The sequence below is a fragment of the Zea mays genome, chromosome 2 (genome assembly GCF_902167145.1).
Source record: "Zea mays cultivar B73 chromosome 2, Zm-B73-REFERENCE-NAM-5.0, whole genome shotgun sequence".
In the NCBI taxonomy this organism is placed as follows: domain Eukaryota; kingdom Viridiplantae; phylum Streptophyta; class Magnoliopsida; order Poales; family Poaceae; genus Zea; species Zea mays.
In genome coordinates this window covers 20,677,788-20,705,621 of record NC_050097.1, presented here as the reverse complement: position 1 = coordinate 20,705,621, position 27,834 = coordinate 20,677,788, and the positions used below count along the sequence as shown (strand labels likewise).

At 47.8% G+C, this 27,834-nt stretch overlaps 4 protein-coding genes across 4 annotated transcripts; 1 reads left to right on the top strand and 3 right to left on the bottom strand.

Annotated features, from left to right (window-relative positions):
- Positions 1 to 9,609: 9,609 nt before the first annotated feature.
- On the bottom strand, positions 9,610 to 11,974 carry LOC100216962 (uncharacterized). The gene is made up of 5 exons (NM_001310020.1): positions 11,451 to 11,974; positions 11,174 to 11,363; positions 10,527 to 10,733; positions 10,189 to 10,427; positions 9,610 to 10,084 (listed from the first exon to the last, which is right to left on the bottom strand). Exons 1-5 carry the CDS (start codon positions 11,708 to 11,710, stop codon positions 9,931 to 9,933), a joined length of 1,050 nt encoding a protein of 349 aa, NP_001296949.1. The 5' UTR covers positions 11,711 to 11,974; the 3' UTR covers positions 9,610 to 9,930.
- Positions 11,975 to 14,560: 2,586 nt separating this feature from the next.
- LOC100272268 (uncharacterized) lies at positions 14,561 to 19,396 on the bottom strand. The gene is made up of 5 exons (NM_001359592.1): positions 18,903 to 19,396; positions 16,943 to 17,198; positions 16,397 to 16,598; positions 16,173 to 16,320; positions 14,561 to 15,472 (listed from the first exon to the last, which is right to left on the bottom strand). The coding sequence occupies exons 1-5, from the start codon at positions 19,166 to 19,168 to the stop codon at positions 14,935 to 14,937; spliced, it is 1,410 nt and encodes a 469-aa protein (NP_001346521.1). The 5' UTR covers positions 19,169 to 19,396; the 3' UTR covers positions 14,561 to 14,934.
- A 4,500-nt stretch (positions 19,397 to 23,896) lies between these two features.
- LOC103647167 (uncharacterized) lies at positions 23,897 to 24,995 on the bottom strand. Its single transcript, NM_001371089.1, has one exon. It carries the CDS (start codon positions 24,792 to 24,794, stop codon positions 24,018 to 24,020), a length of 777 nt encoding a protein of 258 aa, NP_001358018.1. The 5' UTR covers positions 24,795 to 24,995; the 3' UTR covers positions 23,897 to 24,017.
- Positions 24,996 to 26,287: 1,292 nt separating this feature from the next.
- LOC103648461 (ankyrin repeat-containing protein At5g02620) lies at positions 26,288 to 27,583 on the top strand. The gene has a single exon (XM_035965206.1). It carries the CDS (start codon positions 26,695 to 26,697, stop codon positions 27,037 to 27,039), a length of 345 nt encoding a protein of 114 aa, XP_035821099.1. The 5' UTR covers positions 26,288 to 26,694; the 3' UTR covers positions 27,040 to 27,583.
- The last annotated feature ends 251 nt before the right edge of the window (positions 27,584 to 27,834 follow it).

Below are 27,834 nucleotides of genomic sequence, written 5' to 3'. Positions count from 1 at the left end.
GACCACGTTTGCACCACGAGTTTTGTTTTTGCAAAAATCTTTTGTAAATCCTTTTCAAAGTTCTTTTGCAAATAGTCAAAGGTAAATGAATAAGATTTGCAAAGCATTCTTAAGATTTGGAATTCTCTCCCCTTGTTTCAAATGCTTTTCCTTGACATAACCAAAACTCCCCCTAAACGAGATACTCCTCTTAGTGTTCAAGAGGGTTTTGATATATCATTTTTGAAATACTACTTTCTCCCCCTTTTGAACACAATAGGATACCAATTGAAAAATACTTTTGGAAAACACTTAAGTTTTTGAATTTGGTGGTGGTGGTGCGGTCCTTTTGCTTTGGGCTCATTTCTCCCCCTTTTTGGCATGAATCGCCAAAAACGGAATCATTAGAGCCCTTAGGTACTATCTTCCCCTTTGGTCATAAGTAAATGAGTTAAGATTATACCGAAGACGAAGTCCTTTTGCTTTGGATTCTCATTTCTCCCCAAAGAATAGAGAGATGCTTGGAGTGATGGCGAAGTATGAGTTACGGAGTGGAAGCCTTTGTCTTTGCCGAAGACTCCAATTCCCTTTCAATATACCTATGACTTGGTTTGAAATAGACTTGAAAACACATTAGTCATAGCATATAAAAGAGATATAATCAAAGGTATTCAAATGAGCTATGTGTGCAAGCTAGCAAAAGAAATTTCTAGAATCAAGAATATTGAGCTCATGCCTAAGTTTGTTAAAAGATTGTTCATCAAGAGGCTTGGTAAAGATATCGGCTAATTGATCTTTAGTGTTAATGTAAGAAATCTCGATATCTCCCTTTTGCTGGTGATCCCTAAGAAAATGATACCGGATGGCTATGTGTTTAGTGCGGCTATGCTCGACGGGATTGTCGGCCATTTTGATTGCACTCTCATTATCACATAGCAAGGGAACTTTGGTCAATTTGTAACCGTAGTCCCGCAGGGTTTGCCTCATCCAAAGCAATTGCGCGCAACAATGGCCTGCGGCAATGTACTCGGCTTCGGCGGTGGAAAGAGCGACCGAATTTTGCTTCTTTGAAGCCCAAGACACCAAGGATCTTCCCAAGAACTGGCAAGTCCCCGATGTGCTCTTCCTATTGATTTTGCACCCCGCCCAATCGGCATCCGAATAACCAATCAAATCAAATATGGATCCCCTAGGATACCAAAGCCCAAACTTAGGAGTATAAGCCAAATATCTCAAGATTCGTTTCACGGCCGTAAGGTGAGCTTCCTTAGGGTCGGCTTGGAATCTTGCACACATGCATACGGAAAGCATAATATCCGGTCGAGATGCACATAAGTAGAGTAAAGAACATATCATCGACCGGTATACCTTTTGATCTACGGACTTACCTCCCGTGTCGAGGTCGAGATGCCCATTGGTTCCCATGGGTGTTTTGATGGGCTTGGCATCCTTCATCCCAAACTTGTTTAGAATGTCTTGAGTATACTTCGTTTGGCTAATGAAGGTGCCCTCTTGGAGTTGCTTCACTTGGAATCCTAAGAAATACTTCAACTCCCCCATCATAGACATCTCGAATTTCTGTGTCATAATCCTACTAAACTCTTCACAAGTAGACTCGTTAGTAGACCCAAATATAATATCATCAACATAAATTTGGCATACCAACAAGTCATTTTCAAGAGTTTTAGTAAAGAGTGTAGGATCGGCTTTACCGACTTTGAAGCCATTATCAATAAGGAAATCTCTAAGGCATTCATACCATGCTCTTGGGGCTTGCTTGAGCCCATAAAGCGCCTTAGAGAGCTTATAAACATGGTTAGGATACTCACTGTCTTCAAAGCCGGGAGGTTTCTCAACATAGACCTCTTCCTTGATTGGTCCATTGAGAAAGGCACTTTTCACGTCCATTTGATAAAGCTTAAAGCCATGGTAAGTAGCATAGGCCAATAATATGCGAATTGACTCAAGCCTAGCTACGGGTGCATAGGTTTCACCGAAATCCAAACCTTCGACTTGTGAATACCCTTTGGCCACGAGTCGAGCTTTGTTCCTTGTCACCACACCATGCTCATCTTGCTTGTTGCGGAAGACCCATTTGGTTCCTACAACATTTTGGTTAGGACGTGGAACTAAATGCCATACCTCGTTCCTCGTGAAATTGTTGAGCTCCTCTTGCATTGCCACCACCCAATCCGAATCTTGAAGTGCTTCCTCTATCCTGTGTGGCTCAATAGAGGAAACAAAAGAGTAATGTTCACAAAAATGTGCAACACGAGATCGAGTGGTTACCCCCTTATGAATGTCGCCGAGGATGGTGTCGACGGGGTGATCTCGTTGGATTGCTTGGTGGACTCTTGGGTGTGGCGGCCTTGGTTCTTCCTCATCCTCCTTTTCTTGATCATTTGCATCTCCCCCTTGATCATTGCCATCATCTTGAGGTGGCTCATCTTCTTGATTTTGCCCTTCATCAACTTGAGTCTCATCCTCATTTTGAGTTGGTGGAGATGCTTGCGTGGAGGAGGATGGTTGATCTTGTGCACTTGGAGGCTCTTCGGATTCCTTAGGACACACATCCCCAATGGATATGTTCCTTAGCGCTATGCATGGAGCCTCTTCATTACCTATCTCATCAAGATCAACTTGCTCTACTTGAGAGCCGTTAGTTTCATCAAACACAACGTCACATGAGACTTCAACTAGTCCAGTGGACTTGTTAAAGACCCTATATGCCCTTGTGTTTGAGTCATAACCAAGTAAAAAGCCTTCTACAGTTTTAGGAGCAAATTTAGATTTTCTACCTCTTTTAACAAGAATAAAGCATTTGCTACCAAAAACTCTAAAGTATGAAATGTTGGGCTTTTTACCGATTAGGAGTTCATATGATGTCTTCTTGAGGATTCGGTGAAGATATAACCGGTTGATGGCGTAGCAGGCGGTGTTGACCGCCTCGGCCCAAAACCGATCCGAAGTCTTGTACTCATCAAGCATGGTCCTTGCCATGTCCAATAGAGTTCTATTCTTCCTCTCCACTACACCATTTTGTTGTGGCGTGTAGGGAGAAGAGAACTCATGCTTGATGCCCTCCTCCTCAAGGAAGCCTTCAATTTTAGAATTCTTGAACTCCGTCCCGTTATCGCTTCTAATTTTCTTGATCCTTAAGCCGAACTCATTTTGAGCCCGTCTCAAGAATCCTTTTAAGGTCTCTTGGGTTTGAGATTTTTCCTGCAAAAAGAATACCCAAGTGAAGCGAGAATAATCATCCACAATAACTAGACAGTACTTACTCCCGCCGATGCTTATGTAAGCAATCGGGCCAAAAAGATCCATGTGTAGGAGCTCCAGTGGCCTGTCGGTCGTCATTATGTTCTTATGTGGATGATGAAAGCCAACTTGCTTTCCTGCTTGGCATGCACTACAAACCTTGTCTTTCTCAAAATGAACATTTGTTAGTCCCAAAATGTGTTCTCCCTTTAGAAGCTTATGAAGATTCTTCATTCCAACATGTGCTAGTCGGCGATGCCAGAGCCAGCCCATGTTAGTCTTAGCAATTAAGCAAGTGTCGAGTTCAGCTCTATCAAAGTCTACCAAGTATAGCTGACCCTCTAACACTCCCTTAAATGCTATTGAATCATCACTTCTTCTAAAGACAGTGACACCTATATCAGTGAAAAGACAGTTGTAGCCCATTTGACATAATTGAGATACAGAAAGCAAATTGTAATCTAAAGAATCAACGAGAAAAACATTGGAAATGGAATGGTCAGGAGATATAGCAATTTTACCCAAACCTTTGACCAAACCTTGATTTCCATCCCCGAATGTGATTGCTCTTTGGGGATCTTGGTTTTTCTCATATGAGGAGAACATCCTCTTCTCCCCTGTCATGTGGTTTGTGCACCCGCTGTCGAGTATCCAACTTGAGCCCCCGGATGCATAAACCTACAAAACAAGTTTAGTTCTTGACTTTAGGTACCCAAATGGTTTTGGGTCCTTTGGCATTAGACACAAGAACTTTGGGTACCCAAACACAAGTCTTGGAACCCTTGTGTTTGCCCCCAACAAACTTGGCAACCACTTTGCCGGATTTGTTAGTAAGCACATAAGAAGCATCAAAAGTTTTAAATGAAATGGCATGATCATTTGATGCATTAGGAGTTTTCTTTCTAGGCAACTTGGCACGGGTTGGTTGCCTAGAGCTAGATGTCTCACCCTTATACATAAAAGCATGATTAGGGCCAGAGTGAGACTTCCTAGAATGAATTCTCCTAATTTTGCTCTCAGGATAGCCGGCAGGGTATAAAATGTAGCCCTCGTTATCCTGAGGCATGGGAGCCTTGCCCTTAACAAAGTTAGACAAGTTCTTAGGAGGGGCATTAATTTTGACATTGTCTCCCCTTTGGAAGCCAATGCCATCCTTAATGCCAGGGCGTCTCCCATTATAAAGCATGCTACGAGCAAATTTAAATTTCTCATTTTCTAAGTTGTGCTCGGCAATTTTAGCATCTAGTTTTGCTATATGATCATTTTGTTGTTTAATTAAAGCCATGTGATCATGAATAGCATTAACATCAATATCTCTACATCTATCACAAATAGACACATGCTCAATAGTAGATGTAGACGGTTTGCAGGAATTAAGTTCAACAATCTTAGCATGAAGAATATCATTTTTATCTCTAAGATCGGCAATTGTAACTTTGCAAACATCAAAATCTTTAGCCTTAGCAATCAAATTTTCATTCTCTATTCTAAGGCTAGCAAGAGAAATGTTTAATTCTTCAATCCTAGTAAGCAAATCATCATTATTATCTCTAGGATTGGGAATTGAAACATTACAAACATGAGAATCAACCTTAGCATTTAAACTAGCATTTTCATTTCTAAGGTTGTCAATCATCTCACGGCAAGTGCTTAGCTCACTAGATAATTTTTCACATTTCCCAATTTCAAGAGCATAAGCCTTTTTAACCTTAACATGTTTCTTGTTTTCCTTAATAAGGAGGTCCTCTTGGGAATCCAAAAGATCATCCTTTTCATGAATAGCACTAACCAATTCATTTAATTTTTCTTTTTGAGCTATGTTAAGGTTGGCAAAAAGGGAACGCAAATTATCTTCCTCATCACTAGCATTGTCATCACTAGAGGATTCATATTTAGTGGAGGATTTAGATTTAACCTTCTTTTTGTCGTCCTTTGCCATGAGGCACTTGTGGCCGACGTTGGGGAAGAGGAGTCCCTTGGTGACGGCGATGTTGGCGGCGTCCTCGTCGTCGGAGGAGTCGCTTGAGCTCTCGTCGGAATCCCATTCCCGACAAACATGGGCATCGCCGCCCTTCTTCTTGTAGTACCTTTTCTTCTCCTTTCTTCTCCCCTTCTTGTCGTCGCCTCGGTCACTGTCACTAGATATAGGACATTTAGCAATAAAATGACCGGGCTTACCACATTTGTAGCAAACCTTCTTGGAGCGGGACTTGTAGTCTTTCCCCCTCCTTTGTTTGAGGATTTGGCGGAAGCTCTTGATGACGAGCGCCATCTCCTCATTGTCAAGCTTGGAGGCGTCGATTGGTTGTCGACTTGGTGTAGACTCCTCCTTCTTCTCCTCCGTTGCTTTGAATGCAACGGGTTGAGCTTCGGATGTGGTGGCATCATCAAGCTCGTTGATCTTCCTTGAGCCTTCGATCATGCATTCAAAACTCACAAAATTCCCGATAACTTCCTCGGGGGTCATTTTAGTATATCTAGGATTACCACGGATTAATTGAACTTGAGTAGGGTTAAGGAAAATAAGAGATCTTAGAATAACCTTAACCATCTCGTGGTCATCCCATTTTACGCTCCCGAGGTTGCGCACTTGATTCACCAAGGTCTTGAGCCGGTTGTACATGTGTTGTGGCTCCTCCCCTTTGCGAAGCCGGAACCGACCGAGCTCCCCCTCGATCGTTTCCTGCTTGGTGATCTTGGTGAGTTCGTCTCCTTCGTGCGCGGTTTTGAGCACATCCCAAATCTCCTTGGCGCTCTTCAACCCTTGTACTTTGTTATACTCCTCTCTACTTAGAGAGGCGAGGAGTATTGTTGTTGCTTGAGAGTTGAAGTGCTCGATTTGGGCCACCTCATCCTCATCATAGTTTTCATCCCCTACCGACGGTACCTGTGCACCAAACTCAACAACATCCCATATACTTTTGTGGAGCGAGGTTAGATGAAATCGCATTAAATCGCTCCACCTAGCGTAATCTTCACCATCAAAAGTTGGTGGTTTGCCTAATGGGACGGAAAGTAAAGGTGTATGTTTGGAAATGCGAGGGTAGCGTAGGGGGATCTTACTATACTTCTTGCGCTCTTGGCGCTTAGAAGTGACGGAGGGCGCATCGGAGTCGGAGGTCGATGTTGATGAAGTGTCGGTCTCGTAGTAGACCACCTTCCTCATCCTTTTGTGCTTGTCTCCTCTCCGATGCGGCTTGTGAGAAGAAGATTTTTCCTTCTTCTCTTTGTGATGAGAAGAGGAAGACTTTTTCTCCTTCCGTTTGGAGGAGTCCTTCTTCTTCTCCTTCCTCTTGGTGTGGGACTCTTCCGATGAAGTGCTCCCGTGGCTTGTAGTGGGCTTTTCGCCGGTCTCCATCTCCTTCTTGGCGTGATCTCCCGACATCACTTCGAGCGGTTAGGCTCTAATGAAGCACCGGGCTCTGATACCAATTGATAGTCGCCTAGAGGGGGGGTGAATAGGGCGAAACTGAAATTTACAAATATAAACACAACTACAAGCCGGGTTAGCGTTAGAAATATAAACGAGTCCGCGAGAGAGGGCGCAAAAACAAATCCCAAGCGAATAAGCAAGTGAGACACGGAGATTTGTTTTACCGAGGTTCGGTTCTTGCAAACCTACTCCCCGTTGAGGAGGCCACAAAGGCCGGGTCTCTTTCAACCCTTCCCTCTCTCAAACGGTCCCTCGGACCGAGTGAGCTTCTTTTCTCAAATCAAAGCCGGGAACAAAACTTCCCCGCAAGGGCCACCACACAATTGGTGCCTCTTGCCTTGATTACAATGGAGTTGTGATCTCAAGAACAAGTGAGAAAGAAAAGAAGCAATCCAAGCGCAAGAGCTCAAATGAACACGGCAAATCACTCTCACTAGTCACTAGGGCTTTGTGTGGAATTGGAGAGGATTTGATCTCTTTAGTGTGTCTAGAATTGAATGCTAGAGCTCTTGTAGTAGTTGAGAAGTGGAAAACTTGGATGCCATGAATGGTGGGGTGGTTGGGGTATTTATAGCCCCAACCACCAAATGTGGCCGTTGGGAGGCTGTCTGTTCGATGGCGCACCGGACAGTCCGGTGCACACCGGACAGTCCGGTGCCCCCTGCCACGTCATCACTGCCGTTGGATTCTGACCGTTGGAGCTTCTGACTTGTGGGCCCGCCTGGGTGTCCGGTGCACACCGGACAGGTACTGTTTGATGTCCGGTGTGCCAGCATGGGCGATTCTGACTTCTGCGCGCGCAGAGGGCGCATTAAATGCGCGGCAGAGAGCCGTTGGCGCGGAGATGACCGTTGCTTCGGAGGCGCACCGGACAGTCCGGTGCACACCGGACAGTCCGGTGAATTTTAGCGGGCTATCCGTTGGCGTTTCCCGAAGCTGGCGAGTTCCTGAGGCCGACCTCCCTTGGCGCACCGGACACTGTCCGGTGTACACCGGACAGTCCGGTGAATTATAGCCGAGTCGCCCTGGAAATTCTCGAAGGTGGCGAGTTTGAGTCTGAGTTCCCTGGTGCACCGGACAGGTACTGTTCACTGTCCGGTGGCACGCCGGACAGTCCGGTGCGCCAGACCAGGGGTGCCTTCGGTTGCCCCTTTGCTCCTTTATTGAATCCAAAACTTGGTCTTTTTATTGGCTGAGGGTGAACCTTTTACACCTGTATAATCTATACACTTGGGCAAACTAGTTAGTCCAATTATTTGTGTTGGGCAATTCAACCACCAAAATTATTTAGGAACTAGGTGTAAGCCTAATTCCCTTTCAGTCCTAAAATTTGAAATAGGATCATATTTAGAATGTTTAGGGTCTCAAAAGAAATGTTTACTCCAATAGCCAGGCCTTAAATAATGCTATTTAGGAAATAAATCATGATATTAGAAAATAAATGGTTAGAGATTAAGTGAAATTGAGGATAGGGCTCCAGTATATGAGTAATATATTTAGGACCCGAGAGACCGAGCCCTATAACCATTTGATGAAATTTTATAAAATAGGGCCGCTGTTGGAAAGATGTTTTATGGTTTTGAGCCCTATATTTAAAATAGGACCATGTTTAGAGCCTCTCTTGGAGATGCTCTTAGAGTGCTACTCAACTATCTACCACGATGCACGATGCAGGGCCCTAGCTCGGTCATCGGAGAATGGCTATGACACCCATCTGAACACAGCTAGGAGCCATGAGTTTTTTGGAGGTTCAACCGTCAAAGCATAATACTCTTCGTTCTCCTTACATGAATTGCATTGCTAGCAACCAGCTAAGTCCTCTTACAGTTGGGTAGTTAGAGCCAGAGAGTAAGAATGTGTGAAGTTATCTGAGTTGGTGTGTTGCCTCTAAAGATGGCAATGGATCTGATCCCCGATTGCATGCGAAGAATTCTTCCATTAGGAAATAGATGAGTTTCTTCTCCCACGAGGATGTAAATGAGAAGAAATTCTCTCCTGACGGATAGACAGGGACGGGGAAGCATCTCTGTGGCACGTCGGGAGCCTATCAGGCCAGCACCTACTAGGGCCTGAGTGTTGTGGCCCCCTGGGCCTTGCCTGGTGGACGGCAGAGGATTAGTTTACCATGATGATATGGACGCCTTCCAAGGGGTTTGGGGCCCAGTTGGAGCACCGAGAGCAGATGGAGCTGACGATTGTAGAAAGCTATGCGGGATGGGTCCGGAGCCTCGTAGATAGGGTCTGGGGTGCCCAACGGGTCCTTGAATTCATGTGACGGTACCGGAACCAGCCATGGACAAGGAATCAATCAGATCATGTGTCGCAACCGAATCCCGTTTCAGGGCAGCGAATGTCGTTGCGAAAGGAAGCCCAACAAAGGCATTCGTGGCAAGGAACCCTCCCATTGGGTTGACACGTGGTGGGGATCTCGACCACGTATTCTCCCATGTCCCTTCAGGTCATGTTCGTTTGATCCCAAAACCATAGGGATTGAGGTGGATTGGAATGGATTGAAGAGGATTTTGACTTGTAGGGGATTTGATCCCCCCTCAATCCTTATGGATCAGCACAAAACGAACAGAGCCTCAAGGGGGTCTTGTCAATTTGCCCTGCCTCGAAGGTGGGGCCTGTCCTCTTCATGTAGACCTAGTTTGGTTGTAGTGCCTATGGTATCCATACCTAGGGGCTGACAACAATGTTTCAATATTTCATATGCATCTAATTTAAACATTTTGTAAACAATAATCAATCATCTTCACGTCATAGTACGTTTACAATCCAACATGCAAAATACTATTATGCCGTTGGGTTATGTTGACCTTTTCTCATTGGATCGTGTTAGATCTAGCCACTATGTTGTCGTTGGATTATGAACTTACTATTATGTCATATGGATGTTTGGTTATTTTCTAGAAAATATTGAAATTATACTGTGCTTCACAAACTTTGTGTCCATGCTCCTTTGCAGATTCAAACATAATGGAACAACTTGAATTGCACATCCAAGGTCTCCTATGCAGAGACATAACAGACTCACTGCTCACTGTCTAGTTTACACTGCACATGACGAAGTTTTGGAAACTATTTTTTATAGACGAAATGAATCTTGAATCTGACTTCTGCGCCAGTGGATCACTATACATATTCAGTGGCTTGTAAATGGTGTCTTATTCTGTCTTTATGCTGTACGAATAAATTAATCTGGTTTGCTGTAATCGATGTGTCTCCTGACTCTCGCGCGTGTGTTTGTGTGTTTTTCAGACATCAGGTGTGAGCCAGTGGTATCCGTTGACGAAGCTCTTGCCGAGGAAAGGGCGGGCGGCGAAGTAGTCGAGCTCTCGCGCCCAGGAGACGCCGTGCACGGCGTCGACGCCGGGGCCCCAGTTCCTGTACATCCCGAAGAACGCCGTCCTGTGCGCGCCGGCGAGGAGGTAACAATAACAGTCACTGACGTTAGCGCCGCAGGGACGGCACGGTATGTAATGTAACTGGCGTGATGAACTGCTGAACGTTACATGCTCTTGTTGCTGGTGTGGTCCCAGTCATCCCAGCCGCCTGGCGCGATGACGCTGTCGAAGTAGGTGTAGGCGTAGACGATGCGCGAGTACTGCCCCATGGCCCGCCCCACGTAGAGCCGCCCCGTGCCGGTCACCCGGCAGTTGACGAAGGCGAAGCCGGTGCGCTCGCACGGGTCGCGCCGCCCGTGCGCCGCCACCGAGCCGAACCGCTGCGCCGTCGAGTGCAGCTCGCAGTCCTGCGCGCGCGCGTTTCCACAGTTATTTGACGGGCGGCGTCGGTCAGTAGCCAGTGCGCGTGAGCGCACGTACGCGGCGGCGGCGGCGGTACTACGCACCTTGTAGAGGGAGCGGGCGTTGCCGAAGACGAAGTCGATGGAGCCCTCGATGTAGCAGTCGCGGAAGTAGTGCCGGCCGGCGTCGTCGCACAGCGTGTCCTGCGCGCCGTAGAACCCGCAGCCGAAGAAGAAGGCCTTGTCGCCGGAGATGCGGAACGCCACCGCCTGCCCTCCTTGCGTGCCGGGCATCGGCGCCGGAGCTGTGTTCTGCGTGTCAAGACGAGACATTGGAAAGGGAAAAGGTGCGTCAGTTAGGAGCCTGCCCCTGCTGCATTGGACCAAGACGGCCAACCGAAAAAATCAGCCAGATCGAATGCGCGTTTTGCTCGTCCAGGATGCCTGTCGCCGCCGAATTTTGAAGCCACACACACCCAGCCAACCTGCAGCCTACAGGCACAACTTCAACAGATACAGGGCACGCAGTAGCGTGATAGCGTCGATCTTGCTAGCTTAGTGTGTGAAAACACGCGGATCGATCGGATTCAAAATTTTCGAAAAGGAACGAGATACACAGAGACAGCGGCGTTTAGAAGCAAAAGTCCAGAGACTTGTGACTCTCTGAGAGGTTTTGTCACTTTGCCTGCCCCTGCTGCACCATCGTCTCTCGGCCACGTACTGGGTGGTCTGCTGGGCAAACGGCTGCTCACCTTGAAGCTGATGTTCTTAGCGTTGAAATAGTTAGCTAGGATGGTTACTGAGGCGGTGTTGTAGGTGCGGAGCGGCTGCCCGTCGGGGCCGCGGTCGCTGGCCCGGTCGTGCCACTCCACCACCGTCACGTCGCGCCCGGCGCCCTGGAACGTGACGTACGGCTTCGACGCCGGCACTACCACCTTCTCTCTGCACGCACACACATACTTAGAATGGCGAACGAAGGAGAGCGAGGGTAGAGGTAGCTATTAGTAGTACTGTAGCTAGCGAGCTTACATGTACGTGCCGGCGTTGATCTGCACGATGACGCGCACGGTGTTGCCCTCCGGCACGGAGTCGACGGCGCGCTGGATGGAGACGAAGTCGCCGGCGCCGCCCGCGTCCACCACGATCTTCCGCACGCCCACCGGGTGCCTGTACCGGTGGCCGGAGTGCTTTCTGTACTCGCACTTGGCCGCCGCCTGCTGGCTCGCGACGACCGGCGGCAGGAGGAGGCTCGCGATGGTGAGCAGAGCCAGCACGAGGATGCGAGCCATATGTACCACCGCTTCGCGAAACTAACGCGGATTATTCTTGCTAGCTCGTTGCGACAATAATGTCCTTGATCGAGTAGCTTGCGAGCGATGGTGAGGTTGCTTTGGTATGCGTGGCCTTCGCTTCAATGCGTCTTGTCAAGCTATCACTCTACTAGCTTTTTTCTCGCTCGTCACCCTCTTCCTCTCTCTCTTCACATGCACAACATACGCTGAGACGACGGAGGGCGACGCGGGGTACCACCAACACGGGCAAGAGGGCGGGGCATATATAGAGGTGAGTGAGAGGAGCGAGCTGAGGTCAAGAACCAACGGAAATAATGGAGTCGAGAGAGAGGCGGGAACGCTCCAAATGCAACCTAGCAACCGGCCAGCCTGCAGACGCCGTCGGGCGTGATTTGGAACTTCTTGCCTTGGTCGGATGCCAACGGTCATGCTCTCTCTTCAGTTTCACACTTTTCACTCTTGCATTGCTAGCTAGCTAGGTTAATTAACTAGCTAGTTAATAGAATGTGTTTAACGCCCGCAGCTTCCTTTGATTTTTACTGGTGTCCTGAAGCACTAAAACATGTGTTGCTCGAACAAATTCTTGCGTGCATGCGATCCCTGCATACCGTATTACGTACCGTACATGTAACATGCATGCAGTAGTGCATGAAAAAATGTGTGTGACAGACAGGTCAGCTTTACCAAATCCCTAGACGATGCATGGTCCAGATCGACGGTGGGGGCCGGGGCCCTCCGGGAAAGGGTAGGTAGATCGGATGCAGACACAAGCGTACACTAAGGACAGTCACAGGAGCGCCGACATCGAGCAGGTAGTAGTAGCGTGCATGCACTGCGCACGCCCCGCGAGTGAGAAGAAAGTCACTGCAGAGCGCGGCGGCCCGCCAAGAGATGCCACCGCAAGGCACGAGATAGAAGAACAACGGTAAGAACGCGCCCGGCCGCTGCCATGCATCATCCTAGATACGGGTCTCATGCCGTCCCCAGAGGGCAGCTCGCATGCAGCCGCAGCATATTACAAAGAGCTGCGCTAATCGGAAACTAGAGTGGTCAGAATAAACTAATCCGCGTCGAGAACCTTAAACAACAGCAACGATCCAAGAACGAACGTACACCCGCATGCATGCCGCGCGCACATGCCTGCATGCACGAACGCGCACGCCGCGGGCGGGGAGGGGGAGGGAGGGCGAGGGGCGACGGCGAGAGCAGCAGCAGCCGCACAAAGGCAAAAGGCCTCTCGCGTGCGTTGGGAGGGCGTGCGCGGGCGCGGCATGGTCATGGACTCATGGCGGAGGTGGCCACGCCGCCGCGGCCGGCCCCGCCCTGCAAGTAGCAAAGCCGGGGCGCTTTTCTGTCCGTGCCATACGAGAGTACATTATTCTCTTTGTAGCAGTTGTTGTAGATGGCGATCGATCGAGGTGTGGGATTAAAAGGCATCGTCGTTCATCCTTGTTCTCTTCTGGGTCATCATGGGCACCTCCTCCTCACTACTCACTCCTAACCACGTCTGGTCTGCTCGTCGTCAGGTGTAGAGCACCCTACTTGTCTACCTGCAAATGCATGATGCCGTGTCAAAAAAAACGCGGGTATATGTATGTGCGGTGTCAGAGTACTCGAGTGCCTTTCTGGGCCATGCATTTTACAGTGCAATTCCAGTCTTAGCTAGACGGAGAAAGTTAGCCTTGGATCGGCAACCCAGCAAACAGTGGATCCATAGTGTACGTGTACATGTATTGCTGCAGAGTGCAGAACTACAGTATCCACCTAGTAGCTTTGTACGAACGGTCGAACGAGTTACCTGTGTTCCACACGTCGCGGACGCAGCAGAAAACAGGAGGGACGCCGGGTATTCTCGCAAGGGGCCCCGTACCGCTTCTCGATAGGGGCGTGACCACCGGCACTGTACTGCGATTGCCGCAAGAGGCCAGGCGCAGACCGCGCGCGGCAGCTAGCTAGGCGAGCGCAACGGTCACTTGCCGTCTGCGCTCGTGAGGCCGTCCGGTGTCCAATTGGCGAACGCTGCGACTTGCCTGCTTAGCTCTGCCGCGCGCACGGGACGATCTCTACCCCATACGGAAATTGAGCAAATCTAGGGCAGCCAGCGTGCGGTGCGAACGGGCGCGCGCGATGTGATGACCGGCTTGCGTGCGGTTTTGTAGGGTAGCAGAGCGTCTCGTTGCGTGGTCTAGCACTCTAGCCTGGAGCTTTTTTAAAACGTTGGGGGAGCGCCGGAATGCCGGATGGCGGTCCGCAGGCAGCAGGCTCGGCGAGAATGACACATCAGACCAGAGAATCGCAGCTCCTCCCCGATTCAGACAATGAAAAGTCGTATCGTAGCGTAGTATGCGGGGGCCACCACGACCACTTGCTCGCTTTTGGCCGGTACGTACTAGTAAACTGAACATTTTTCGCACGAAATACTATTCCGCTTGAAACATATCTGTCAAATTGAAAATATACGATTCTCTTTTTTTTAACTACTGTCACGTTTTAGTTAAAAAATGAACTAAATTCGCTAGATCGAGTTCGCAGAATACTTGTCGCATCCAATCCAACGTCCTCATCAGGATGAAGTGACTGTGATACAGGTGATGAGTCCAGTGCAGCCCATGTTCGCGAATCGCGAGAGCTTTGCTTTTCTGTGCTTTGTACTACCCGCCTCGCCTCCCCGTGATCGTGAGTCTGTCCGTTTCTCTTTTCGTTTAAATGTAAGGTCCACACATGCAACGACAACCCCAACGTTCAGGAACAGCAGTTATAAAACGAAAGGGGTATAAAACGTACAGGAGAAGCCACACAATTATACCACGGTAAAAACGAAGTACTGTTTCTAACATCATGCCGTCTGAACTTCCAACCCTTCTTCATTGGTGACGAAACCGATCATATCATTTACAGTACAAAACAAAGCCAAAAATGGCTTGGCCTTTCCGAGGAACAATAAATCAAAATAGCTAAGAACTGGCCCCAGACCGTTCCTCTTCAGTTCCCGCACCAATTTCCCCTGTATGTCATTGTCACCTACATGTGCAAGACAACAACAACCATGGGTTCTTGAGGTTTTCCTGATGGGTTCCACAAGATACAACTCCTCTTGCTCCCAGGCTGCAGATTTACTTGTACAATTGAAATTGCCCATCAGAATTTGCCAACGTGAATGGAGATAGCTGTCCAAACCGAGCAACAGAAGTGGCCAACCATACGTATCTGCCGTGCCCACCTCAGTATAGCTTTGTGAACTCGGCATTCTGGTTAGGTTCTCCGAGCCTGAATGCATCCCTCTCGATCAGGACCTGCAAGGAGCTCATTGTCTTGACCAGAGAAGCCCAGATCAAGGGCGCGCAGCAGAACGCATACGCAAACACTGCCAAGGCCCTGACGACGCCATTTAGATACCAAGGGAAGGCCATCACCACGAGTGCGCCGATGAATCCAAACCATGTTGTGAGGACGGTGATCGGGTGGAGGAAGAAAATGTTGATCACAATGGAGGAAAGTGAGAAAGAACCGAGCAAGTAGAGGGGCCAGCCAAGCAGCGGATGCACGGTCCTTGGGATGATGAAGAAGGGTATGGTGTAGGCAGCAAGTATGGACCAAGCTGCCACTATTCTGAGAAGGGAGAGCAAGAACATAGTGTTTTTCTCCATTCTTCTGTTGTAGCACATCTTCGACAAGCTAGGCCGCGCAAGTCGGGTCACTGCTATGACTCCAATGTACAGTACAGCCTGAATTAATACTAGTGGTATCTCCGATGAATACCTGCTTTGAATAACATTAACATATTATAACAAAACAAATGTTCTGCATTTCAGAAACTAAAAGTTAGCATCCTTAACCAGCATGACCTCTCCCCCTCACCACCACCCCCCCCACACACACACAAAATAGGGAACATATCTGGTGCTCAAAGGGGTATGGGTCTCAAGTGCACATTTTAAATCTGAGACATATATCTCACATCCAGCGGCTGCAGTTAAATTGATTAAGAACCCCTTCCACCAAGGGAGGAAGGTGAAAGGGGTTCTTTGTAAAATTAGTGCTTCTGTTAGATGTTGGATGGACGTTCTAGATTTAAAATGTGCACGTGAACACCGTACCCCTTTGAGCACCAGATATGTTCCCCACAAAATAATCTAGTTGTTATTATACCCTTAGTTATGAGAATCCCCTACTTTGTGGAACTTTATATCAGCAAAGATTTTAAAAAGCATGACAACTTTTTTGCCTTGTGCAACTTTATCCTAAAAGACAAACAGGCATGATAATGGCATAATGCTCCCCCCAATGCATCTTTATTCTAAAGAAGATAGAGTGCTTTTCTTCATGACATGTTACCAACCACGTCAGGATATAATAACGTGGACATCCTTATCTGATTCTGTAGGATGTCACTAAGGTCAGAATTTGAGCAAGCAATAGAAATAAGCATCACAAAAGGAAAATAAAATAGACCACTCACCCTAGGTTTTCACGACGTTGTTCATGCCAAGAGAGCCCCAAAGGTAAAACAGGCCAAGACCACCAGTACCATGGCTTAAACCATGGAGCGCTTGGGAATGTAATCACACTGTTCGGTCCACATGGAATACTCCAGCGAAGCTTCAGATCTGAAAGTCTAGTCTGTTAGTCTGGACCATAGAATGTTTGAGAATGTGGAATAACCATACTGCTACAAGCACTCACAATAGTAAGATGCATCCATCTGGTAGCCTAGGGGGAGGCGATAAGTACCCCAAAGTTTTGTACCATTAGCTGGTGGATGGAACATTGGCTGATCAAGCAAGTCCGGGAAATAACTAGCTAGGAAGCCTTGGTCTGCCCCATCTGGGTTTTCACGTCCAACCGCTAGCTCATGTAGCATGTTCTTAAAAACATCCATTGAGGGCTGGAAACAAAGGTTAAAAACAAAAAAAAATGTGTTGCTGAGGACATTGAGTTGAAATGTAACAACGAAAATTACACCAAACTCCTGAGGGAAGGCTAATAGATATCAGGTAAAAAATGCAATGAACTCCTGAAGTAGTGAACAAAATAAAATTTCCATTACTAAACAAGGAACAATAAAGAATCAATTATCAAAAAGGCAGTATTATATTTCCACTATGCTGAAGTAATGGACATCAAAGAATGTCGCTAGATGCAATGTATGTTTGTTTATAACCATTTCGAAGGCAGAAATAACATAATTTGGGATCTGCAAGAGAATGCCTGCAAAGTAAGTAGCTCTACCTGAAGCACAAAAAGACCTGTATGGAAGATACAGGGATTGATGAAGACAGCACAGAACTGACCACACTGAAATAACTCATCAGTATTTTGGAGGAAAATGTTGTCAGAGTCAAGCATAACAACTCGCTCATATGAAACCAAGCTCCATGCATACAGCTTGTTTAAAGTCAATTTGAATCGTCTGTTGAAATTTTCTTGTTTCTCGTAAGGATTTTTCAAATTCTTCACAGAGACCACCTTTACCCCGTCATTTTTCCTAAAGAAAGTTTCAATGCATATATTACTAACAGAGGCAAAAACTGAAAAAAAGCACGTAACTGCAGCAAACAAGTCCAGTTTTGCAGGAAAAGAAAAAAAATATTTCATCCCAAATATATATCGCCGCTATAAGTGTGTGTTCAATGCTTAAAATAGGAGTATAAATTGTAGTGATACCCAGCAAAAAAGCATCATGCCGTAAAAGAAAAGGGGGTGCTCGATGCATGGTTTCAAAAAACAGTGTCACAGGATAAATTGACATGATGACATTCGTATTGCAACTTCACAGATACAAATATTGATGTCTTGTACCTAACCTTTTGTGTCACTCTATACAACCACTATTGTCGATTCATGATTAGCAGAACTTTTTTAGTGCCAACAATAAAATATAGTGCTGCTATTTCTTGATGCCCACACACCAAGAGTATAATAACCTCAACCTGTGCTCATGTTTTGTAATACAGAAGAGCAGCAAAAATTTATCCATTTATTATGTGCAAAGTTAAATTAAGTTTCTATTCTTTAAAGTTCACAATTAAAAAAAAATCTTAATACAGCAAACAATTGAAGATTTAATATTCTAACAAACAAAGAGGAACGTTGGACCACTAGGATACAGAAAAAAAATAGTCAGATTCCAAAAAACGAGCATCCACTCAAGCTACAAGTTGTTGAAAACAGTGACAGAGTCATAAGCCATAGCACAGACAAATATATAGCAAGAAAAAAAAACAATGACAAATAAACTCCAGTCGACATCCACATGTGGCTGTTTGGACAATACGACATATTTTTACATACTAGTCCAACTGATATATTGCTATAGTCACATACCCTATCAGCTACAGCTAACTACTTACTAGATCGTGAGGCAGTGGAAATCAGCAGGTCAAATATTACAACTGTTCAGTAAACACCTTAGATAGGCCAAGTCAGTAGCCCATTGCAGACATCATTTTATACAATATGGCAGTTGCAATCGACGAAACTCACAGAACAGGACACGAAATTCGCAGCTCATGTCTCGTAGCTTGTCAACAAAATATCTCATATGTACTCACCTCAACAAACTTGATGGCCTTACTACAAAAGTCAACATGAAAGGGACCTACGCACGCAAAGACCTTTGAATTCTGAGGCCATTTCCAAAGATGCAGCCAGAGCACGAACAAACTAATCTTCCACTTTCACCCAAAGCACAAGTCGGGACAATAACAAGTACCGGCTAGTCAGAGAAGTTCAGATAGTACCGGAGAGAAGTGCAGCACGGTTTGATCCATGAAAAGAGAGGAATCACTTCAAATACGGCTAGAGCCTAAAACACCTGATGGTCCTGATGTTTAAGGAAATGTGACGAATACAATGAAACTTGAACTGAACAAGTATGGAGACAATTTATAATCATACACCGGAACATCAACCTATAGGTGGAGACAGACAACCCAAAGGACCAAATTCGGCGTGGGCGTGAACTTGACCCAACCGAACGTGAAGATAATCACGAAATTGGCCTTAATGAACTAAGCAAGCATCAAGTCAAACCCCGAGCACTTCAAAACGCATCCCAAACTGATCCTAGCACAGCAAAGTTCGCATCAAACAACGGCATGGGCGTCCGTTACCGAACGCCCAGCGATCCAATTAAAGTGGCGCGCCCGAAAAGAGCCAAATAGCAAGACGGGAGGAGCTGGGAGCTTACAGTGCCTGAACCCAGAGCGGCGGGACGTCGAGGGACGCGATGACGACGCGGTCGGCGTTGGGGCTGAGCCGGCGCAGGGACAGCATCATGACGCGCGTGGCCACGTAGAACTCGTAGTCCCGTGGCGTGCCCATGTACATCATCGACGCGTACGCGTGCCGCCTCGGCGCCGCCCCGACCGCGACCTCACCCTCCGCCGTCGCAGCCGCCGCCACCACCACCCACACCGCCGCCAAAAGCCACCACAGCCCGGCGGACCACCCCATCCCCACCAGGGAGGCAGGGACCGAACGAACTCCACTTCCGAGCACCACCCCGAGATCTGGCTACGAGCGTGGATTCCTGGGCCTTACTGCGCCGAGCCCGGAGCATCCGCGGGCGGGCGGAGCTCGATCGCCGGCACTGTGGAGCCGCCGGAGGTGTCGCGCGCTCGACGCCGCCGTGCCTCGGGAGCGGTGGATTTTTTTTGTTTCCTGTTTTTTTTCTCTCTCTCGAATCTCCTTTTTGATCTGTTTCGCTCGCATCAACGGGAACGAGGGAGGAGTAGAAGAAGACGCGAGACGAGGAACACGGTGTTTCAGCTGACCTAACTGGGTTGAGCTGCCGAGCTGAGCGTGACACGTGAGCAGCTCTCACCACCTGCCTCTCTCCCAGTCTCCCTGAACCTGACAGTTAAATTACGCGGCGTAAACCGTTAGTTGCGCTAGCGCATTCATTCAGCTGATAATTGTGAGTCACGTGGACCACCAGTTGAATTTGAGTAATCACGTTGGGACTAATGATTAGGGGGCTGCGTTGGGCTTGTTCGCGATTGACAACCAGGCCGGCATGGCGGAGTGCGTGCAGCGTGCGTTGGCTGAGAGGCTGGGCCAGGTCACAACAGAGTTCATCACTTCGTTTTCTTCTCTTTTCCCGCTACCCCTCTAGAACCGAAAACCGATCGATTTTTCCTGATTTTCGCTGAATGCAGAACAGTTTAGAATTTTCAAATTTGAAACACCGGATATTAGTTCTCTCTGGCAGTTTTCGCCAAATCCCGAGCGCGGTTCGGTTTTTTCGATAAAATTCAATGTATATGTTCTAAAAAATTTAAAAAGTAAGGTCAGCAAGAACCCATCGGTAAACCGTGATTTATTGGCGAAATTCGTTGTTTTACAAAAAACTAATAATAGTTAACTTTAAAAAACTTAAAAATGAATATAAGGTATATAAGAATACTTAGAATAATATTTCGTTTATCATATTTTCTGTTTTTATAATTTTTGAAACTTTTAAATTTTAAACGAAATCTAAAAAACCGGTCAGAAAACTGATCCTGCCGTAGCCCGTGTACTAGGACTGGAAAATTTCGGCAAAACCAATAAAATTTCAAGCGGGTTTCTTTTTGTAGATGGGCTTTATGATCGGTGAGATCGCTCACATGTAGAGATGGCAATGGGTACCCGAAACCCGAAACCCGATGGGTTTTTACCCCATTAGGGTACGGGTTTGGGTCAATTTTCATACCCATGGGTTTGTTAATGGGCATAAATGTATACCCGACGGGTTCATGGGTATGGGTTTGTTCCTATAGTACCCAAACCCGTGAACCCGTGAGTTTTTTAAACCCGAACAAACCTAATGCATATTGTCATTTTATTTTATAAACGAACAACAAACTTGTTATCTACCTATTTACTCCCTAATTTTTATCAAAAAGTGAATGTATAAGTAGTTGGTGATAGTGTTGCATGCTTGCTATTATAGTTATTACTAGCGTTATATATGTGGTGGATGTATAACTTAGTGCAAGGTAATTTGATTATACAACTTATTATTTGTATTTAATTCTCTCTACTAATATTATTTATACCAAATCATGAACTCGTTGTTCATTACATAAATTTTGGACCATGATCTCATTAATCATTACGATACTTATTGATTATAAAAAGAATAAGCATATTGGAGATAAAAACCTGTGGGTAACCCGTGGGTACCCGCAAACCCGATGGGTACGGGTTTGGGCAAAATTTCAAACCCGTCATGGGTACGGGTTTTTTAATGGGTGTAAATATTTTTCACGGGTACGGGTTTGGGATAGCAAAACCCGACGGGTTTGTACCCGTTGCCATCTCTACTCACATGCCCCTCTCTTTTTTCGAAGAGTGCAACAAGCACAGATCACAGGCCCATCTCAAAACCAATTCCAATGGTCCGTCGGAGATAGAGCAGCACGGTAGACTATATTATTTATAGAGTTAAGTTTAAAATATGAGATAAAATGAATAATGCTATTAGAGATAGTCTTATAGGGTATACCTTGTCAAAAATATTTTTATAGGTATATTGTTATTCTTTATAAACAGAGGTGCATTCCTAAGAGATCTTGGGTTCAAACCACATGTAAGAGATAGCCTTATCATTTTATTTTTTGTTTTTCGCTACTTTAAGTTTTTGGTTTTGTGTTTTGATTTCCAGTTTGTTAGCTTTAATTTATTTGGCCATATCTATTTTTTGTCCAATACCACTGGCGTCGAGGAAAAGCATAACTTCGATACAACGTCCTTCCCTAGTTTATCAACAACGACAAAAGATAAATCTATAAAAGGCTTGGTTCAACACCAGCCTTATATTCTTGAGGTCCTACATCCAAGAAGCTAATCTCCATGCTAGCCAAATTTTAGGGCCGTGGAGTTTAGATAGAAGCCTCAAACACAAACACTCCCTAAAATGTCCGTAATGACTCCAGATAGCACGGTCACGGCACCTGTGTCCTTGACCAGGTCGGCGATGCATGGTGCCAGGCAATAGAGATAATGGCACCTGCCTTTCATATTTATTGCGAGAGACGATGTAACGATCAAACGATGTTATTGTAGGCATGCCTCATTCGAGCACTATAAAGTACATGAGCTTTCAATAGCTACTAAGACTGGTTGCAACGGTTCACTCTTGGCCTCCCCTCCCCTAATCTTGTAGCTCGCGTAGGGGCTACAGAACAACTCTTCAACCCGCAACGCCGTCCTCTAGGGCGCCCCCTAGGTGGCGCTCGTCTTCTCTCTCACGCCAGATCTGGAGGAGCACTGTTCTCCCCCACGCTGCTTCGCGGCAGTTGCAACGACCAGGGCCAGCAGCGAGCAGGCGCCGTCCGGCTCGGAGCGGCGCGGCGTGCGGTCAGCGGGGCTGTCCGGGCTAGCAGCAGCAGGCATCTGGGCCCCGTGCGGGCGCTCGTCTCCGAGGAGGCCGCCGGCGGCGAGCGGGCGGCGGAGGGCGAGGGAGAGGACGTCGAGGTGAGGCTGTTCGTGGGCCTCCCCGCGGACACGGTGGTCTCTGACGGCCGCGGCGTGGGCCGCCCCAGGGCCGTCTCGGCGAGCGCGCTCAAGCTGCTCGGCGTCGACGGCATGGAGCTGCCGGTGTCCTGGGCCGTCGCGCAGCCCGGGCCCGGGGGATGGTTTGAGTGGGTCGGGTACCGCGGCGTCGCTGCCATGGTCCGCGACGCGGGGCTCGACCTCCGCGTCTCGCTCCGCACCGACGGCGACGCGCTCCCCGGATGGGTGGCCGACGCGGCGGCCGCCGACCCCGACGTCCTCTTCACCGACCGCTCCGGCCACCGCCGTGTGGGTTGCCTCTCCTTTGCCATCGACGAGCTCGCCGTGCTCGTCGGCAAGTCGCCGCTCCAGGCCTACGAGGCCTTCTTCCGCAGCTTCGCTGACGAGTTCGATGACTTGTTCGGATCAACGATCACGGTAAGAGGAGCCCTGGTCCACGAGGAGAACACACTTAAAATATCAAGCACTTCCATTTTTGTCCATACAAATATATACACGAATTTGTCACTTCGATGTATGTATTTTGTTCAAATGTTTGGATGAGTGGACATAGTCAATGTTCCCAGCGTGTATAGTTCAAAACAAAGTGAAATGATTTTTAATAATTTTTTACAACGAAATAGTGGAGATCAACTTGAAAAAAATTTTCTAAACTTAATGCGTAGCCGGCCAAGCGTTTGAAAGAAGAGGAAAGAAAATAGAAAATAAAGTTAGTTATGTGGAAATGTATATTTAATGTGTAGAGGGATATATAGGGGAATTTATAGGGGGGACGGTTGCAGGACGGGTAAATATAGGGGAGAGAATCTTGCTGACGTGGCTGCATAGTAACATTTAGGGGGGAAAATTTAGAGAGAACGGTTGCGGACAGTCTAACTACATCGTACTCAATGGTGTGGGCACCCATATCTGAAAATGTGTGATGTCATACTCTGATACTCACCACTATTGCACACTGGCTTACTCTGTATACGGTGCATCAACTATGACAAGATAGGAGTAGTTGGACCTCTGTTAGATAGGGTTCATTGTCCATGCAAAGATGTAACTCTCTCATCTCTTGTGTTATAAAAGGAAGATGTAGAACAACATATAAAGGGATATGAAAGCTAGGATCTGGCTCTCCCTCAATAGACATTACAAGCGGTGGCTAAGCCAGTTCTCAATGGCTAGCTCCGGCATGCATGTGACTAATCCATTACCATTAGTTAGCCATAGATGAACATCTGAACTCATTGTTGTTTCAGGAACTGTTCGAAAAAACAGGACCAACTGATCAACAAGGATTCTCCCTGGTCCTGGTGTTTGCAGTGTTAGTCTTCATGTCATCTGTTTTCATAGGACACTTGATGAATGACATCAATGTTTAGGCAGATGTGTGTTACAACTGTCACCATAGTAGTCTCCACCAAAATAGGCTCTCCATTCGGTTTTTTTTTATTTCAGTAAAGCTTCACTCCCAACAGCACACAATTGTTGTATCTAGAAATACAAAGGTTGCATCAGGAACCTGCAGTTCAGAGCTGTATAAACGCACAAGGTTTTTTCATTTCGTCATGTGTCGAAACCAAAAAATAAAAGGGGCATACGCTCAAATTTCATATCGTCCAGAACTGGTTTACTGAAAGTAAACTTCAGAACCGAAGATTGTGCTCAACAGCGACAAGTCAAACAGGAATGCAAGTCGAATCAAGTTTTGCAGCAAAGCAAGAGTACAAGAAGACGTCTGCACGAACAGCGAAGAGTTATACTACCAAGATAAAAGTTTAAAACTTGCCTGATCTAGTACTTTTTGGTGTCTTTTCTACGTCGGAACAACGTAAGCATTCACATCGTGGTCAGCCACCGCGACCAACTCCACCGCCAACCCGACCGCGACCAACGCGACGACGCCGGCTGCACCGCACCAGGCAGCACTCCGCCTCCACCAGCGCCGCTGGTCTACGGTCCTCCTCCCCGTCTCCGCCGCGGCATCGCGATCGGTATCGCCCTTCTTCTTGGCAATGGCGTCCAGCGCCACCTCCTCGCGTGTTCCCATAGCCTCATCCCGCTTCTTGGCAACAGGAACCGCCGCCGCCTCCTCCCTGCGGATTACCACCGTCTCGCATTCGGCGTCGTTGTCCTCGGCGATGCCATCCGACGTCCCCTCCTTGCCGCGTGTTTCCACGGCGTCGCGCATGGCGTCCCCCTCCGTCGCCTCCTGGCACGACTCGGTGCAGGAGCACGTGGACCGGGAGGACCCCAAGGAGTCGGCCTCCTCCTCCTTCTCCTCGACGACTGGTTCAGGTGCAGCGACTGCGCGCCGCGCCCACCGATCGAACGTGGCCTCTAGGACGGCGAAGCGCGCCTCGGCCTCAGCCAGGTGCTCCGGGCGCGTCCCGCCGTGGCAGTCCACCTCGGCGGCCATGAGCGACCGAAGGAAGTCGGCCCTCGACTTGATCTCCGCGCGGAGCCGCTCCTCCGCGTACGGGCTCCGCTGCCTGGACGACATCGCGTCGTCGAGGCAGGCGCAGAGCTCGTCAAGCTTCCGGTCCACCACGGCGATCGCCCTCCGTCCCTGCGCCGCCGGCGGCATGTCCATGGGCGCAGCCCGCCGATTTGTGGACGCGTTTTCGACGTTGCAGTTTCGCGCAAGTGCCACGAACGGAGCGGTGTCGCAACGCAACGCAACGTCGAGTGCCCGTGCAGTATAGTAGCTAGCGCGGCGGTTTCCTTGGCTTTTGAACACCCGCAGTCCCGCACCCCCCACCCCGTGAGTGAGGAGAGGTTTTGAGGAGTTGCGACTTGCGACGCCTCGCTGAAGTGCATGCATGGGTGCGCGCGCGCTCCTAGGGTTAACTGCACGGGTGCGCGCGTTGGGTTTGATATACTATATCTTCATCCCATTTGATCGCTTTCGCTTGCTGCCATGTGATGAAGGGGGTGTCACTGTGTCAGGGCACGGTTGCAGATGCGAAGTAACTGCAACTCTAGCGCCGGATCCACTGTGAATATTTCCAGGCACGATGCATCATTTTTTTTCTCTTTTCTCTTGGTTTGAGGCCATTCTTGTTTTCTTGTTTCCCAGAATCTAAATGCAATGAAACATGAATGATCACTTTCAATGTACAGTTTTATTCTTTCGTTTTGCAGCAATCTAATTATACGAATCTTCTAAGTAAAACCGAGTGAAGAAACTCACATCCTTTGTTTTCTTCTCAAGAATGTTTCCATCATAAAAATAAATTATTATTATTATACAATAACAGGCCCGTATATGGCCCAGTGCAACTGGGCCGACGGAACCAGGCCACCAATATCAGTAGGTCTCCAATTATGAAATCTCCATATACACGTGGTCCATATATGCTGGTCCAGGATATACTTGGCCTCCAAATTTGTGCATTACGATTGGAATTCTAGGCTTTGTTTCTTCCTTCCGTAGTTCCGCCAATCTCGCTAGCTGAAACGACGCCGATCTGGGAGTGCGCCGCCACCACAAACGCTCCATCGCCAGTCATCACGCCATCGATGCCGAGCTACTATGGGGCCGTGATCTCGCCGTTGCCGACGCTTTGACCTTTGCCGCACCTGGACGTTGCAAGGTCGACGCAACAAGCCAATCGAGACTGCAGGTATGTGATCAGGAAACACTCCATTGTTTTTTCCTTTGCTTGCAAATTGCAATCGATAGGCAAATGATTTACTTATAAAACTAAAGTTTATGTTAGTTAATTCTCCAATCTCCATCTATGATTTATCATCGATAGGTTGTTAATTAATTTCATTTTTCTATTTTGTAATTCATGAAACAGGAATTCGTATTATTTATCATGTCTAGTAGAAATAGAATACATGAATCTGGTAATGAAAAGCGCAAGAAGAAACAAAGGCTTTTACTGTTTAACATGAATGCTCATGATAGTTATGATATCTAAATACATATGGTTAATTGCAATATTATATAAATATAGGCCTCCACTTTGTGTTTTGCACCAGGCCAAAATAAACTCAGGTACGGGCCTGTACAATCTATACTACTCTATTAAGAGTCTAGTGTCAGCGTCCACACCCTGCCCCCGCCCCCACCCCGCCCGTCCTCATCCCGCGCGCTCCGCTCGACTACCAAAATCCCACCGCCCACCTCTGCAATGGCCGCCTCCCGCGCCCCACCCCAACGTGCGGTGTCATCCTCCCTCCCCCCACCCCACCCCGCTCCGTCATCCTCCCTCGGTTTCCCTCCTATCTGCCCTCCGAATCCCGCTCGTGAACCCTAGACACCCTCCGTCGAGATCTCCAAATCCCACTCTCGAACCCCGTGCCCCCGCCCTCGTCCGCCCCACATCGTGCGATGCCCCCGCCGCGAGAGCTCCCCTAGATGGCATGGAGCGTGTCGCCCACGCACTTGCCCTGACCCTGATTGCACACTACCGCCGCTGGATGTCCACGCGCTGGCCCTCTTCATCTCGCTCGCGGTGGTCGTGGTGCAGACCTCGCTGATCATGGTGGAGCGGAGGGCGAAGAAGCGGATGGTGTTCGTGATGAACAAGCTCATGTGGCTGGTGTGCCTCTTCATCTCGGTGGCCTTCATCGCGCTGACCTACGTGGTGGTGGGGCACGACGACTGGTGGCTGGCCTGGTGCACCATGGGCATCGGCGCCGCGATCATGCTCACCACCCTCGGCTCCATGTGCTACTGCATCGTCGCGCACAGGTTGGAGGAGAAGAACACCAGGAAGATCAGGAGGGCCTCCGCGAGCCAGTCCCGCGGCTCGTGGTCCCGATCAGTCGACTCGGACAAGGAGATACTTAACAGCGAGTACAAGACGAAGATGTACGCGCTGTAGGATGGATAGCAAGTGTAACATGACGGATTCTTTTGTACATACCAGTGCTTTTGTTTCGCCACAGGCTGCTCCATGGCATTCGGCTCGGGATGCAGAGGCTGCGGCACCACATCAGTCTTCTTCAACCAAAGGACTGAAGGCCCTTCCTGCGGAACCAAGTTCAGGTCACTTGACCGGTGTGCCTGTTCCTGGGGAGTGAGAGTCTGCTCAACTGTGTGGTTCTTAGCGCCTGAAACCATCAATGGTGATGGAGATAATTCAGCTAGAAATTTAGAATAGAATAAAGTGTCCGGTACAAAATGCATTGTGTCGTGCAGTAGATATGATGATCTTGTACACGAGGATCTCATCGGAGAGAGTGATTTGTTGAATTCTTGTGGGCAGTTTTTTCCCTTGGGAGTTGGGACTTGGGCTTGTGGTCTGTGACGCAGGGAATATATGTGTTGACAAGATGAAAACTGTCACTGATCGGCCATTTCCGAGACTAAATTTGTGTAACTTGTCGACCACCGGAGTGAAATGTGTATCTGCGAATAACGATATAGAGTATGTGTTTGTTAGCGTGTGTTGGTGACCTGCTTTGATTCTTAAATGAGACTAAAATAGGGAAACACATTTAAAGATGACAGACCTTTATTTCTTCAATCTATTTAAGATAGATTGAAGGAGGAATGATACCTTAATTAATAACCTTTGAGACATAATATACAAATGTTCAAGGAAAATCTTAAATGTTATGCTCCCTTTATTATTCTTTCTCGATTAAGGTAAGAGAGTCGCAACTTTGGAGACTAG

Excerpts from the sequence above, each read along its gene's own strand:
- LOC100272268 (NM_001359592.1), bottom strand. The coding sequence starts at position 19,168 with ATGGGGTGGTCCGCCGGGCTGTGGTGGCTTTTGGCGGCGGTGTGGGTG. Across the intron at positions 16,599-16,942 it reads CAGGTCTTTTTGTGCTTCAG|CCCTCAATGGATGTTTTTAA; the intron begins GTAGAGCTACTT and ends CTTTGTTTCCAG. Across the intron at positions 15,473-16,172 it reads CAACGTCGTGAAAACCTAGG|GTATTCATCGGAGATACCAC; the intron begins GTGAGTGGTCTA and ends TATTCAAAGCAG.
- LOC100216962 (NM_001310020.1), bottom strand. The coding sequence starts at position 11,710 with ATGGCTCGCATCCTCGTGCTGGCTCTGCTCACCATCGCGAGCCTCCTC. Across the intron at positions 11,364-11,450 it reads ATCAACGCCGGCACGTACAT|AGAGAAGGTGGTAGTGCCGG; the intron begins GTAAGCTCGCTA and ends GTGTGCGTGCAG. Across the intron at positions 10,734-11,173 it reads CTAAGAACATCAGCTTCAAG|AACACAGCTCCGGCGCCGAT; the intron begins GTGAGCAGCCGT and ends CTTGACACGCAG.
- LOC103647167 (NM_001371089.1), bottom strand. The coding sequence starts at position 24,794 with ATGGACATGCCGCCGGCGGCGCAGGGACGGAGGGCGATCGCCGTGGTG.
- LOC103648461 (XM_035965206.1), top strand. The coding sequence starts at position 26,695 with ATGGTGGAGCGGAGGGCGAAGAAGCGGATGGTGTTCGTGATGAACAAG.